The sequence below is a fragment of the Urocitellus parryii genome, chromosome 2 (assembly GCF_045843805.1).
Source record: "Urocitellus parryii isolate mUroPar1 chromosome 2, mUroPar1.hap1, whole genome shotgun sequence".
Classification (NCBI taxonomy): Eukaryota; Metazoa; Chordata; class Mammalia; order Rodentia; family Sciuridae; genus Urocitellus; species Urocitellus parryii.
In genome coordinates this window covers 10,875,530-10,891,798 of record NC_135532.1, presented here as the reverse complement: position 1 = coordinate 10,891,798, position 16,269 = coordinate 10,875,530, and the positions used below count along the sequence as shown (strand labels likewise).

Here is a 16,269-nt window from a genome sequence, read left to right as displayed (position 1 = left end):
TTGGATTAAGATTCAATCCAGTTGTTAAAGTTGTGGGTGTGGATGTCAGCGAAAAGAACACATAGAAGACAGGAACTCTGCTGAAGTTTTCATTAGTCAGAAAAGCCTTCATGCTAAGTTTACACATTATGACTAAGAATTGGCAGGTCACACTTAAATTGATAAAATATGAATATTAAATTAGAAACCACTGAATTTAAAACTCAGTGATCACTTTACATAGATACTATTTATGGGCAGAAAATCTTATAAGTCTTCAAATTTTCTAGAGTAGAAAAAATGTGGAAGCATATCATCAGTGGTAGTTCTGAAACATGGAGCTCAGCTATTTCTTTCCCAGGCTAGCCAGATCTGTTTTTGTTGGGTTTTGGTTTTAGATTTTCTTAATTGAGATATCATATGTATACAACGAAGTCCATAAATCCTAACTGTACAACTCAATAAAATTTTTATATAGTATAAATATATAACCAACAAGATCTAGATATGAAAATTTCTATTAAATCAAAAGATTCAAAAATTTTTAAAAAAATATAAAAAAAATAAAAAGAAGGAAACAGACAAAAAAAAAAAAATTCTTTCATACCACTTCCCAGTTGGTCCCTCTCCTTGGCTAGTGCACGTATCTGACTGCTGTTTTGACAGCTAGCATCATAGATTAGGGGGTTTCTTTCTTTCTTTTTTTTTTCTTCTGTGCTGAGGGTCAAGTGCAGAGCCTTGCCATGCTTGACAAGCACTCTACCTCTAAGCCCCACAGGTAAACTTCAGGCATGGCTGAGGATGCAGGGATAGAGCTGAGTGATAAAGCCTATGCTTAGCATACCTGAGGCCCCGGCTTCCCTCTCTACCACCACAAAAACAAGCTTCTTTTGAATGGAATCATACAATTTATAATTGTTTGTTCCTTTTTTTCCCATATGATGTCCTATTTTTGAGATCTATGTCTTTTGGTTATTTTTTGTTGAGTAAAAAACTACCTCAGAATGCAGTGAAATAAATTCATTGTGCTGGAATACCACTTGTTGCTCAGGCTTTAGATACCTGAGTTTGCTGATCGACCATGAGGCCCTTGAGGGCACAGACTAGGTCTTAGTTCTTTGCTCTTCCCAGCAACCACATTGATGGCACTCAAATAAATGTTTGTTGGTCTGTGTTAACTAATTAAGTAACTGCTTCAGCCTTTTAGCTTATTTTATTGTATTTTAATTAGCCATTGCCCATAATCTGCAAGATATTTTTAAACATAGGTGAAAATGTCTCCCAGTAGCTTAAATGGGCAACACAGTGGTTCCCATATCTGATCTCTACTCAGAAGTTTTGTTTTTTTTTTTTAAATATATTTTTAGTAGTTGATGTACACAACACCTTTACTTTATTTATTTATTTTTATGTGATGCAGAGGATCAAACTCAGTGCCTCACAAATGCTAGGCAAGTGCTCTACACTGAGCTATAACCCCCATCCATACTTGGAAGGTTTTTGAATAATTGTTTTTATATCGTTTTCATCTAATTATTTATATTAGATAACTTGTGCACATGATAAAGGGTATTCAGCAAAAGCAAGTCCCCTGGTGTCTGTTCCTATGTGCATGCACTACTGTTATTTCTTGAATGTCCACCCACATCCAGACTGTGACATATATTCGTGTGTATTGCCTGTTGTTCTTTACGTGAACAACAGTGCATCTTCTGCAATACTGAAGCTGTGCCCTGGCATGCAAATGTCACCTCTGTGTTTTTACATTATGTCCAGTGATTTCTGAAGGAGGGAAAGAGGCATTCCCCAGGCCCAGCTCAGGGTACCGAATGGCTTGGGTTACTGGGAGCTCTCTGTTATCCTGCAGCTTTTTATCAGGAAATAGAGTAGCTTAGAGATTTTTCCACAATCAATGCATGTATATCTATAAAGGGCTATATTTAAAGTTAAAACAGCTCAGAGTACCTGTAAGGATTAACTTCTCTTATAAGCACTTTTCATTTAATTGTTTCCCAAAAAATCATCTTCAAATCATTTTTGTTCAATGGTTGGTAAATACCCAAAACTTTAAAAAGTGAACTGGAGACTATAAATGAATCTAATATTTTGCAGTTGGAAATATTCCTGAGAACTATTGGTTATTTTGGATTGCTTTATTTTTTAAGCCTACTTTCACTTCCTTGTCAACTAGAATAAAAAAGGACATTTAGAGTTATTTTAATGATTTAAAATATTTTTAGCTCTACCTCTGAGTTTTAGAAATAAAATGCCAAGTTCTTGGCATTTTATTATTGTAATGTTTTCTTTCATTACTTGGAATGATTATTGAGTCTTAAATAGACTTTATTCCTAAAAATTAATGTTGCAGTCATATAGTAGCTATTCATTTTATAGCTTACTATACCTGTTACAACTGTAATATTTTTTAATTTGATATTTCAGAAGCCATATAAAATATTAAGATGATATTATCTATGGTTTATAATTTATGAAGAAACAAAATAACTTGCCCCAGGAGGTCTGATAATTGAAATAAAATTAATGCCTCTGTGAACCTAAAATATGCATTCAGGAATGTACAAATGGTTGTCCAGATGATTTCACTTTTACCTCACAACCCCAGCTTATTTCCAATTATTACAAATGTGAAAAGTCATAATCTTTTCACCAGTTTCATATAATAAAAACAAATCACAGTAAAGATATCCACATATAAATATTGCATGCAAATGCACAAAGTATCACTTCCTGATGAACAAACGTTGAATAAGGTGAACAACAAACAGATATCTGTGGTGGCTCTCCTAAGCACCACAGGCAACCAAAGTGTGTGACCCTTCCATCGACACTCGGGTCCTTCACAGGCCACAGTGGATTCTAATGCTTTTTATATCTTATGTGAAATGTAACATGAGAATCTTTTCCTAAACACACACACACACACACACACACACACACACACACACACTATGATTACAGGAGTGCGTCACCATGCCTGGCATCCTTATTGGTAAAAATGTTTCATTGAATTTTGTTGAAATATAAAGGTTTTCTTTATAACTCTCTATAAAGAGTGCTTCAAGAGGCATGCATGTTAAAAATCAGGAGCTGTTGTGTGGTGGGGAAGATGTTAGCTGGACTCATTATCCATGGGTGTGGCTGTGTGTTTTCAAATGACGATGATGCTCTTTTTTTTGGTATCAGGGATTGAACCCAGGGGCACTTAACCACTGAACCACATCCCCAGTAGTTTGAAATGTTTCCCAACTCCTATTTTATATTTTATTTAGAGACAGGGTCCCACTGAGTTGCTTAGTGCCACACTTTTGCTGAGGCTGGCTTTTAACTTGAGATCCTCCCACCTCAGCCTCCCGATCTGCTAGGATTACAGGGAAGCACCACTGCGCCCAGCTGCAAGTGACGCTTTTTGTTCAGGTTTTAGGTGATAAACATGGAAATGCTTTGTGGCTTAATGAAAGAGAGTGCTCAGTTCAGAGAAGAAACCAGAAGGTGGTGGAGGAAGCACCAAGGTAAGAGTCTCTCCCCATGAACCTGCTTCCATATATCTTCCAGATTTCTTCTCCATTTTACTAGCCCAAATTGCCTTAATGTTAGCATAGACTCTAATAATGCCTATTTTTATAATTCAAAATTTGTTACTTGATCTTCTTCAGTACCATATTGCAAAAAAGTGAGGAATATTTGAAGAAGAAGTGTTTTTATAAGAAGAGAAATTTGGGTAGATAATCAGCTTTGACTTCTGCTGACTTTAGGTAGTGCAGAACCTGCTGGTATTTCATGGAATTTCAAGGGTATTGTTAATGGCTTTATACGTGGATCCTCAGTTTTTTCCTACAATGAAAGGACTTGTGGGGCTTAGTTCTTGACCATTGCTTGATTTATCAGAGCCACTTTGGGTAAACTCTAGCCTACCTTTCATGTGTTTTGTGTGGTGGTTTCCTGAAGCCTTATTTCTAAGTTGATGTTAGGTTGGTTGATGCATATGTTCTGATATTTTTTCTTAAAAATTCCCAATTGAATGTACATAGATTTTTTTTTTCTTTAATTACCAGGCACCAAAAAAAAAAAAAAAAAAATCCTACTTTAGCTTTAATTAGCATAGACAGCATACCTTGATACAATGTAAGGTTTCTGAGAAGAGTGAATGTGAAAGAGTTTTTATCCAAGGTAATGGTAAAAATTAAACCATCTTTTAGTTGTAATAGTTTGAAAAAATCATATATGGTATAGTAGTTTGAAATGTTTCCCAACTCCTGTGAACTTTTCTCGTGGTGTGATGGGGGAGGGAACTGAGTTGTCTCTACTTGACCAGTGGAATACAGGTCCCATTTTCTGGCCCAGGCACCCTGAAATTCCCAGCTTCTACATCTTTGTCTTTGGATGCATGCTCTTAAAAGCCTGCCACCATACTGTGAAGAATGGCCCACTGCAGCCACGTGGCGTGGGGCCCTGTGTCACATGGCCTACGACGTAAGGAGGGAAGAAGAAAGGACAAGGAATGTCCTCCCCGAGTCTTTCCCCAGGAAGGGTCCTGGAAGCTGCAGTCCTCTTTGCTTGATATTGACCTTTCAGTTAGGCACCTAGCCAACTGCAGACTCGGAAATGTCTTTTTTCCTTCCGTGACCACGTGCTCAGCTGAAATTCTAGCTGTAGGGGCCCAGGGGAGAGGACGCTGGCAGAACAGTGATGGGCTCAGATCCAGTTCTTTTGCAACTTTGTGGTTTTTGCCTGCCTTGTCATCTCCATTTCAACTTTCTGTTTTAAATTTACTCAAGTCTTACCTGGGTTAGAAATCCTTCATAGACTGGGAACCTTGAATCATGATTTTTGTTTGTTTCTTCTGTCTAGAAATGTAACTTTTTCATATGAACATCTCATCTCATCTCATTTAGAGAAAAGAGGGAAATTTCAAGCAGTAGGAATCAAAATAAAAAGCTAGGACTGATCGTTAGTAGTGACTTGCTATGTACCTGTGCATTGTAAAATGTTAAAATAAATGACCTAGGTAGTTTTCAGATCCTAAAGTAAGAATCTACCACTGTGCTTTGAAGGTAGTGCTAAACTGGCTATTATCTTTGTGTTTCACTACTTAGGATTTATGGTAAGGGAAAGGATAAGACCAGACAGGGCAAAAATTGAGTTCTATTTATTTATTTATTTTAGTTTTCGGTGGACACAACATCTTTGTTTGTATGTGGTGCTGAGAATCAAACCCGGGCCGCACACACACCAGGCGAGCGTGCTACCGCTTGAGCCACATCCCCAGCCCCTGAGTTCTTAACTGTACTAAAATTCTCCATTACATTATCTTCCATTGGTTTTCTTCTTTTGTTGCATTAGTTATTCTTCAAATCCTATATTTATTAAGTTAATGCAGAATAATATTTTTAATAGGTAAGATTCATAACACCTGAACCCATTGATAATCATGACATCACCAAAGGGAAACAGTAGAAAGTTCATTTCCCACTTTCGAAGTATTCTTGCCCACCCCCACCATGATCAAATCAGTCTGTTACAGGCATGAGTTCTAACTAGCAGTTTCTGTGGAATGGAAATACAAAGCTAGTGTAAAAGGACACCTGGGCTGCCTGTAGCCAAACCCAGAAATCAAGGAATGAGATAGGAAGATGACCTGGTCCTTACCTGAAAAAAGGGAAGAGAAGGAGCATTGTAGATTAAAAGAATCTTAAAATACCAAACCAACCAAACGCAATGTCTGCACTGTACTTGGATCCTAATTCAAATAAATTTAGCTGTATAAAGATTTATGACTTAATCAGTGAAATTTGAGTATTGGATATTAATTATACACAGAGTGTTAAAGAGTGCTTAGTTTTTCAAAATGTGGTTGTGTTATAAAAAGAATGAAGGAATACGTATAGAAATGTATATGGGTGTTTTTGTAGATGAAATGATAACTAATTTGGAATTTGCTTTAAAATTAAAAACAGCAAAACAAAATGAATGGGCCTGGGCCTGGTAGAGAAGGGGGCATCGTAACACAGTTAAACCAAGAGCGACTCTTACTAATCTTGGCATATTGACGAAAGAGATTATGCTAGTTAATACTAACATTTTATAACATGTCATCTAAATTTTATTTGAAAATACTTTAACCCACTAATAGAAAAGGAGTCAATGTTTTGTTCTCAAAGCCTTTCTTACATAAAAGCATAATGTGAAAATGTAGGCTACCTGATGGCATTTTTCTTCAGGGTTTGTTAAGAACATTTTAGCTTTACTTGCTTGCTGGAAGGTGATTTTGAAACAAAGGTGCTGTGGTTTATTAGATGTGTAGTTGGCCCTTGTTATTTGTGGCAGCTATGTTCTGTAAAGTGTCATGAACACTGAATTAGCTCATATTGAACCATTATTACTAAAGGAAATACAGGGTAGGTCTCTGCAAGCCTCTGGCCATCACATTTTCACACAGTACCCAACAATTTTAGGCAACTAGTTGTTCATAATCTCACTTCCTGTACGTTTCTGTTGAAGGGCACATTATTCAGTCTTTGTTATTACTTTATTAATGGTGAGCCCACAATTCAGGCCAAAGACCATGACACACCTGCACAGAGCCGATCTTACAATGGGTTTTCTCTGTAAGGCCCTTCACAGCCTCTGCTCTCAAGCACAGTATTCAGGTGCCAGGTAAACAGTGAGGTCAGCCCCCACTCCCTAACAAATGAAGAAAGAGAAAATGCACAAAAATGAAAAAAAAAAAAAAAAAACCCAGAACATGAAATAGGCCTAAGAGGACACTGTTTGGAGGTAGGCACTAAAATGAAGCAGAGTGTCACCTTGTCCAACCTCAGTATAGTAACCATCTCAAAGCTTTCCCCTCTGTGCTTATGTATTTATAAATTACAATGAAGGTATTACAAATATTGATTCTGAGATTACAAAATGATTTTATCAAGTAGACAAACTTGCAAACATGGAATCCATGTGTAAGGAGGACTGACTTTATGCCAGTTTCTAAGAAATTATTTTCTCTTAATTTAACTTGAAGCAACTCTGAATGTATATGTTTATTAAATTTTGCTAAAGAATAGTTGTATATTTTACAAATGGATTGAAGTTATAATGTGAAAAGTTCAGATGTTTTATAAAAGTCTGAGATGGATTTGTTTAAGCATGTTTTGCATAAGGCAGTAATATAAAACATATAAGGAATAGAACATTGTAAACTCACAAATTGATAGAGATGATCTACATCTGAGTAACATTTAAGAACAAGATAATTTGACAAGAGTGCTTTCTGTATCCATAGCATTTTTCTGGATCCGGAGACTAGAAGAGCTATGGGAGAACAAGCTGTAGCTCTTGCCAGAGCAGTGAAGTACTCCTCAGCTGGAACCGTGGAGTTCCTGGTGGACTCCAGGAAGAACTTCTACTTCCTAGAAATGAATACGAGACTGCAGGTAACACCTGGTCCTGTTCCTCTCACCACCCCCCCCCTTTTTTTTTATTATTGTGGTACTTTCCCAATGAACTATGTCCCTAGCCCTTTTAACTTTTTTTTTTTTTTTTAATTTTGAGATGGTCTCTTATTAAGTTGCTATGGGTCTTGCTGTGTTGCTGAGTTTGGCCTTGAACTTGTGATCCTCAGTCTCCTGAGTCGCTGGGATTACAGGCATGTGTTGGTTGCCATGTCTGGCTTTTTTTTTTTTTTTAATATATGTTAAAAATTAGTTTCATAAACTGTTAAATAAAGATTTTGATTTTATGCTTGTGCTGTCTACCAAGAAGGGACAGATAAGAATCCTGTGAACCTAACATCAGGGTTTAGGCTTCTGCTTTGTTACTGATAGTATTTGGTGAGTAGAAATTCCACTTCGATTTTTTTCTTGAATTTTTCAGCATGAGTTTGTCAGGGTTCATATGCTGTTCAGGGGCACTATGCTAGGTATTGCAAATAGTAAGGGAGTAAGTGCTTCCAGAATCTTCGAAAGGAAGGGAACCTAGAGTAAACTTTCAGGAATGATAGTCACAGTGCCCAGCCAGGCCTGTCCCTGTTATGAGGATCAGAAACCAGTGGCCGCCCCTGCATCTGTGGACATCGTCCGTCAGTTCTAGCCAGGATCTCAGGAAGTTGCCAGTGCTATAATAGGTGGCTTTCCTGGCTTCCTCCTTCTTTTGTTGTTTTATTCAATTTTGAACTATACACACACAGAACATAATGCGATGTTGAGCAAAGCAAAACTCCGCACGTGTTCCACAGTGTCTTCTGCAGCACTTCTTAGCCATCTTCTTCTTTTTCTCAGTTATTCCCCTTCCAGCTTCTCTAGCGCCAGCTCCTCTTCTGACTGGATTCTCAGCACTTTCTCATATTTCCATATAGTTCTTCCTTCAAATTTTGTATACCCAAGTAGCATGGTTAGTTCTTACTGTTTCTTTTCTTTATAGTTTGTATTAATGGGCTCAATCCTCTACATTGTTTTGGGCTTGACTTCTGACACTGTGTGTTTGAGGTTCTTCCAGGGTGTTTCATGTGACTCCTGTATGGTACTCCTTTGAAGAAAATACCACTATTTATCTAACTATTCAATTTCTATAGAATTTTAGTTTGCTTCCAGTTTTATGGAGTTTGCATTTGTTTGCTAGGATTACCATAACAAATGATGATAAAGTGTGACTCACATAATAGGAATTTCACATTTCACATTCTTTCGAATTTCAGGAGGCTAAAGCCCGGCATCAGGGTGTCAGAAGAATTGGTTTCTTCCTTGGGGCCTTGAGAAGGACCTGACCCCTGCCTCTACCAGCTTCTAGTGGTGGCTGACACCCCTTGTCCTTCCTTGATTTGTGGCAGCACAGCACAGTTGTCTTCTGGACTTCTCCCTGAGCATCTCTGTGCCCAAAGTTCCCTCTTTCTATATGGACAGTAGTCATATTGGATTTAGGAGTCACCCCATTCCTCAACCTTATCTTAACTTGATTATATTTGCTAAGACCTGTGTACAAATAGGTCACATGCACAGATTCTTGATGGATGTGAATTTTGATAGGATTCTATTCAGTACATCATGCCATTCATAAAACACCTTTGTCCACAGAGGCTGGGATGGATGGGTGGGGTTACAGGCTGCTGGCCAGAAGAATTGGGGGAAAACACACTTGTGCCTTTCCACACGTTATTGGGCTGGGGCTGGGAGGGCTGGCTGTGGTGCTCCCAGAGGAAGCCAAGTCTGCCTTGAGTCTTCTTTTGTTGAGATGATTGTTCTTCAGAAGCCACTGGGAGCCTGAGGGTCTTTCACAGTTCCTCTGAGCCTGTCCTTCTCAAAAGGTGTCTGCATACTCAGGCCTTTCCCCAGAGGTGGACTATTTCTTGTGACTATCCTCGTTGCCTGCTGGTGGTTGCAGGGAAGAGTGTTTTGGGTTCTCTCCATGCCTTGTCTTCATCAGCCCTGTGACCTTGTCTCCTTGAAGTGGGTTTCCTCAGTGGTCCTGTCCTTCCCTCAACAATAGGGAATCTGAGGTCTGAGACCCAAATAGTTTTCTGCCTCTTTTTTGGTAGTTGCCTTTTTGTGTTCTGTATCTGATTTTATCCTCTTCTACATGACCTCGTCAGCCAGACATTTTCACTTCTGTCCCTATAAGCAGTGTATGATTTCCTAGCCAACAATCTTTGTCTTGTATCTGCCTGGACAGTTTGGTCCATAGAAATTTAATGTAAACTCTGATATATTTGTGGAATTTAGTTTTTTAATCTGTCTGTCCATCCATCCATCCATCCATCCATCCATCCATCCATCCATCCATCCACCTATCCTGGATCTCAGTACGCTGCTCAGGCTGGCCAGGAACTCCTAAGCTCAGTTGATCCTCCTGCCTCAGCCTTCCAAGGAGCTGAGACTGCGGGTGCACCAACCACACCTGGCTTGGTCTATTTGGATTTAGAGTCTTTCTTATGTGTTTTATAATTAAGTGTATGTAATTAGATAATTAACTAGAAAATCATGTCTTTTATTAAAGGGTAGATGTTATCATGTCTTCATGAGAATAACAGCTTTTAATATGATTCTGATAGAAACTGAAGTGACAAAGCCATTGTATTTCATTCCACATACAAGAAATACAAGATTGTTTAATTGAGGTACTCATGGGTATTTAAGGAATTGACAACTAATATCTTTTGAATTTTTTAAGTGCAGTTTGTTACCATGGGCTTGTGGTTTTTCCTTTTTGGTTTTTGTTTTGTTTTCAGATGAGACCTTGCTATGTTGCCCAGGCCGGTCTCAAATTCCTGGGTCTAGGTAGTCCTCCTGGAACTATAGGCATACAGTACTGTGTCCAGCTGTTATGGTATTATTATTATTATTATTATTATTATTATTATTATTATTATTTTGGTATTTGTTCCTGGCTCATTTATTTTAGCCCATAAGTTTATTCAAGATTGTTCTACAGTCATTTTAGCATAAGATCTAATAGTTGATATTTAAATAATTCTGTGCTGCCAGTCAAAATCATCCAGGTACCTATGTTTTGTATCTTGGCTAGCTTGCCAGGACATTGTGTGCTATGTCATCAAGAAAGGTCATAAATAAGTTTGTGGGGCGGGAGACTCCAATTCATAAAGATTGCATCATATCAGATCTGATAGTCCTGATCTGTGCTGATACCACACTTTGGTACATGTGTCTCCCATTTAATGTTTCCTCATCTTTTTTTTCTCTTTTCTATTTATTTGCAGCAACTCTGATCCTGCCAGTCAAAGAAATGCATTTTGACTTGAACTCATTTGTGTGTAGGGGTATTTGATGGTAGGATATCAGTGAATGGGCCCATAATTGAGGAGTCTTGGACTTTATGGTATTCGAAAGCCGTTCTTACTACATATGCTAAACATTTCTTTTTAACATTGTTTAAGCAATTGAAATGTGCTTTTAACTGTGGATTTTGTCTTTTAAATTTCTTCACTAACCTTAAATTATAATGTGTAAGGCACATTCACCAAATTCTTTAGCTCCTAAACTGTATCTTATCTCTAATTACTGTTTCAGTTTGAGCCAGGAGGGCTATAATTTTCTTTTGTCTTTTTTTTTTTTTAAACTTGAAATTTCCTGACTGAACTGTCACTTTTTCCAGCTTTAGAACTTGTATGTATTTTCTGGTAACTGAAATGTGAGGAGCATGTTCATTTTACTAATTTCCTCAAGAGAGAAGTTTGAGATAATGAATATGTTTTCTCTATAAGGAAATGTGCCTCTGAGAAAGTCACCAAATTTGGCACATGAACACTTGTCCATTTGACTGGGTTTGTTCTCGGTGTGGTCAGAGTTTATGTGTTAGAATTATCTATGTTTTTTAAGCCACTTGCTTCAAGGCTTAAATATAAAATTCCAATACTTTAGCATCACAGTAAGATTTCCTTCGTGTGGCCCTAATGGGACTCCTGCCCCTTGCTAGGGCCCTCTCCCTGTGGGTGAGATGAGGCTCCTTTCTTTTCCCTGAATATCCCTTTTGGCCTATGCATACTTTGGAGTGGTCTCTGCCCACATCTGTGATGGACACTCACTTCTCCATCCACCTTCACACTCCACACCCCTTGGCTTATCATTTCTCTTACGCATCTTGCCTTCTCTCCACATTTGATAGATGGAGAGATGGAATAATACTCTATCAAAAAGATGATTTATTAATATGCTATTTTAATGAAGTATATCATTATAATCTTGCTTAAATTTCAGTTCCTTAGTTTATGGAATGGTAATAGAATTGGTAGTATTCTGTCTAAAAACAAAAAACAAAAAATCCAAACAGATGTATAGAAAATTGGAATAGTGACTCTCCATACCACATTGAGCTGTCGTTTTTCTGGTGCTGAGGTTCTAATCCAGCTAAGAACACATTCCGCCTCTGAGCTGTACCCCAGCCTATGATCTGTACCTCTTCCCTCCACTCTGTACCACATTTTGTCACAGCTGTTTATTTTCCTCTGTAGAAGTAAACTCTGTTTTACTTAACATGACATCTTCAGGAGTGTGGCATATTTAACTTAAAACATTATAACCTTTATTTTAATGACTTGCAATAGCCTGTTGAATAGATGTCTAGTCATATTGCAGTTACCAGGAACCCTCTACATCCGTTTTGCGTGTAAGTGTGCAGAATTTCCAGGAAAGCAATATGTACTTTTTAAAAAAAATTATTTTTTGTAGTCGTTGTTGGACACAAAATTTTATTATTTATTTCTTTATTATTTTTATGCAGTGCTGAGGATCGAACCCAGGGCCTTGCACATGCAAGGCAAGCACTCTACCAATGAGCCACAACCCCAGCCCCACAATATGAACTTTTATTAAGTATTTTCAGGTTGCCTTGAAATTACAGGAGAGCTTGTTTCTTCTCTCCCTGGCCAAAAGTGATCTTTGCCTGTATGAGAGTGAAAAATGGAATATTGTTTTTATTTTTATTTCCTTACTATGAGTGGGTTGAATTTTTCTTCATAGATTCATTCACATTTTCTGTTCTGTGGGTTGACTATTAGATCCTTTACCCTTTGAGTTTTCTTATTGAGTTGTAGAATGTCCTTTAGTTTTTGATAGTTCTATGAGTATTTGACATTTCTGTAGGACTGGGGTTTTCTAAGCAAAGACTCCCACAATCTCCCCACCCCTGACCCCCAGCTCCTAGATGAAGGGATAACAACCCTAAAGACAGAGAGCTATGGAGAAGAAGTCTTTGTTTTCTCAGAACCATTTGTTGACAGTCCAGGTTGGTACATGAACTTGTTCAATGGAGGGGGCTTCCTCTCCTCTTGCCAGAGGGTTTGCTTACATTCCAGAGCAAAGTTTGCATATTCTGGGCTGGGGATATGGCTCAAGCAGTAGCACACTCCCCTGGTATGCATGGGGCCCAGGTTTGATTCTCAGCACCACATAAAAAACAAAGATGTTGTGTCCGCCAAAAACTAAAAAAAAAAAAAAAAAGTTTACATATTCTCGGCTCTGTCTTCCCAGAGCTGAAGAAGAAAAAATATGCCAATATCTCTTACATAAGCCCTGAGTTCAATGGTTTGGGCATTCCTGTCCCAGATACATGCCTCTCTGTGAGTTTAGGGACACCAAGCCTGCACCATGTTGTCCACGGGGGCCTGGATTATGGGGAATGGTTCTACAGTGCTCTGTGAGCAAGTGATTGTTCCCTTCTCTAATCTAGCAACCATTCTTTCCTCTGGTAGGATCGACAAATAAATGCAGATATAAAAGCAACAGAAAGGATTTGGAGGTATTTTCTCCTCATCTGTTGCCTGTCTTTTTGTCTTGTACATTATTTTTTTCTTCATATGAAGGAAGTTTTTATTTGTTCATGGTTGACATTTGAATTTATTTTCACAGTTCTGTTGTTGTGGCATGCTTTGGTTTTTCCTACTCCATGGTAAATCACAGTTTTCTTCTATGTATTCATCTAGTTCTCATTTTTCTTTCATGGTGAAGTTCTGTCTTCATTTAGAAGTTATTTTATTAATTTTTGAAAAATGGCTACCTGATTATTGAACTGTTATTGCATAGTGAGTTTTTCCATACCAATTAGAATTGCCTCCTTCATTGCATGCTGAATTCTCTTGTGTATGCGGATCTGTTACTTGACTTTCTTTTTTTTATTTTTTTAAAGAGAGAGAGAGAGAGAGAGAGAGAGAGAGAGAGAGAGAGAGAATATGAATTTTTTAATATTTATTTTTTAGTTTTTTCGGCGGACACATCATCTTTATTTGTACGTGGTGCTGAGGATCGAACCCAGTGCCATGCGCATGCCAAGCGAGCTTGCTACCACTTGAGCCACATCCCCAGCCCGACTTTCTTTTTTTTTTTAATCTTTCTGCTTATTCATGTGCTAGTACCACACTGTTTTAGATATTATATCTGTATACTGTGTATTATAATTTGTTATCCAAGAGAACTGTTTCTTTCTCATTACTTTTATTTTTCTGTGGTAAAAATTGCCTCAATGGATAGCTTATTTTATTTATATTTAGCATAAGAAATTAAAGTGATGGAATTGTTAAATGATTAGATAAATGCTTGTAATTTTCTACACATATATTAATTCTTAAAATATGTTCTCAAGAAGAAAAGTGATTATGAAAAACCCATCTGCCCTCATTTTTCTTTATATTCTAATTTGAAATAATATGTTGCTTTCCTTTTTAAAAAATTAATGGAACTGGGTGCATTTGTACATGGCTGTAATTCCAGCAACCTGGGAGGCTGAGGCAGGAGGACTGACTGTAAGTTCGAGGCTGGCCTTGGCAACTTGGTGAGACCTTGCTTCAAAATAAAAATAAAAGGAAATTAAAAGAACTGGGATGTACCTCAGTGGTAACATGCCCTATTACTGGGTTCTATCTCCAGTATTTTTTAAAAAAGAAAGAAATTGGTCTATTTATACCTAATCCTGTTTTGTCCCTAAATTTTCATTTTTGTGATTTTTATTATTACTTTATATCATCATATTTATTTTGTTGTTCATGGGCATGTCTCTCCCAGGGGTTAAACCATGTGTATCTTGTTTTTTTGGATACCATCAGTCTCTTACCATAGCTTCACGATTAGTGATTTCTTCATTTTGATTCATCTTACAGTTAGGTTCTTTTCCTTTTTTTGAAATTGAGAATTTGTTTTGTCCAGGTACCCATAGGTACCATAGTCTCTGAACTATTAGGTGGGTGAAAAGATCCCCTTCCCCAAAATTTCACTTTTGTAGGGTTTGAAATAGAGCTGAGTTAACATGTTACTGGTTTTTTGAACTAGCATCAGCTGTTGAGTAACCACCACAGTGTAGGGAGGGGAGCCAAGCAGAGATCCTTTAAACAGGAAGGGTCTTTGAAGTGACAAGTGGGTGGATGGGAAGCTGCAGCTCTGGGCAGGAATGACCAGCACCACACACAGAGAGAGGAAAGTCTGTTTCCTCTGGTGTTCTGAGTGCAGGATTCAGGAGGACTGAATAGTGGTCGTGTCGTGATGGATGCATGTCATTATGCATTTGTCAACATCCATAGCATGTGAATTGTAGCCTTTCACTAAAAATATTGAAACGGGTTTATCTATTGCAGCAAATTGTTTCAATAATACGTGATGTTTGCATAGGGGCAGTGGGGAGGGTGTTTAAGAAGGAAAGGTGTGGGAACTCTACTTAAAACTCATTTTTCTTAATGTAAAATTGCTCTAAAAAATAAATCATGTTTATTTTAAAAACTATTTGTGATGAAAAACATTATATATCTGTTTCTGAGTCTAAAATCTGAGTCTGATTTCACTTGTTTAAAAAAAATTTTAGGGCAGAAATGAAACTTTGAAGCAAAAATCCTTGATCCAAATCTTTCTTGCATTTCTTTACTTCTTTCTTCTCTCGCTCCACGAGTCAGGCTGTTTTTTCCTCATGGTGATTTTCAAACATATAAAAGTGTGAGAGTAGCAACGATAAAGCCCCAAGAACCTGAAACCTGGCATTGGATTTGCTTTGCTAGTGTTGTTTCCTTGACCGTCCTTTTCTCCCCTGGCTGGACTGTTTTAACCCAAGATTCAGACATTCTATGATTTAATGTGACTATTTCAGTATACAGCTTTAAGTTTTCTTTGCATTCCTAATATTTCCATGTTTATCTATAGTAGAATTTGGCATGTGTAGATTTATGACATGAATTTTGTACCCTTTATCATTAAATAGTAGCTTTGTCATATTTAAGGGCTTTTATTTTAAAGTTCACTTATATCATATTGTATGTCCACCTTTCTTTTTTTATATACCTTATCCTTTAAAGTATTATTTTTCATGTCTTTTAATTGTTTTCTAAGTTTATAACCAATTTTTAAAACACCCAATCTGACCCTTTTTATTATGTGAAAATGTAGCTTCAATCTAATATGCTTATTTTTATCATTTTTATTTGTTTTCAAATTAAAGTTTTTTCCCAGTTTTGCTTCTGTTTTCTTTTTTCTTCTACTGTTGCTTGAATCAGGTTACTAACTATTCTTCTCACTGATAACTTGGAAGTTCTGTTCTTTAAAATTTTACTCTGTTCTTTATCCTATTCAGACAAACATTGTATTTGTGAAGACTGTGTAACCAGCTCCCTGACTTTCTAACACTAAAGATTCGCGAGTTGATTTCATACTTCCAAGCTACTTTTGCCTTTGCTTTGTACTTACCTGTTTCTAAAGTTCTTTTTCAGTTTCTCATATTATCTCACTGGAATTATCTTTCATTATTTACTGTATCTTCTTCATTTTTCCCTGATGTTGAGGTTTCTGCTCTAGC

The 16,269-nt window shown here is 37.3% G+C and overlaps 1 protein-coding gene across 2 annotated transcripts in view; it reads left to right on the top strand.

Moving 5' to 3' along the window:
• The window catches only part of Pcca (propionyl-CoA carboxylase subunit alpha), a 356,906-nt gene that overhangs the window by 157,739 nt on the left and 182,898 nt on the right, over window positions 1-16,269 (top strand). For both annotated transcript variants that reach the window (XM_026399302.2, XM_026399298.2), the window contains exons 11-12: window positions 3,415-3,509; window positions 7,277-7,427. In XM_026399302.2, coding sequence (XP_026255087.1) covers window positions 3,415-3,509; window positions 7,277-7,427 — 246 coding nt within the window. The remainder of the gene's footprint in view (window positions 1-3,414; window positions 3,510-7,276; window positions 7,428-16,269) is intronic.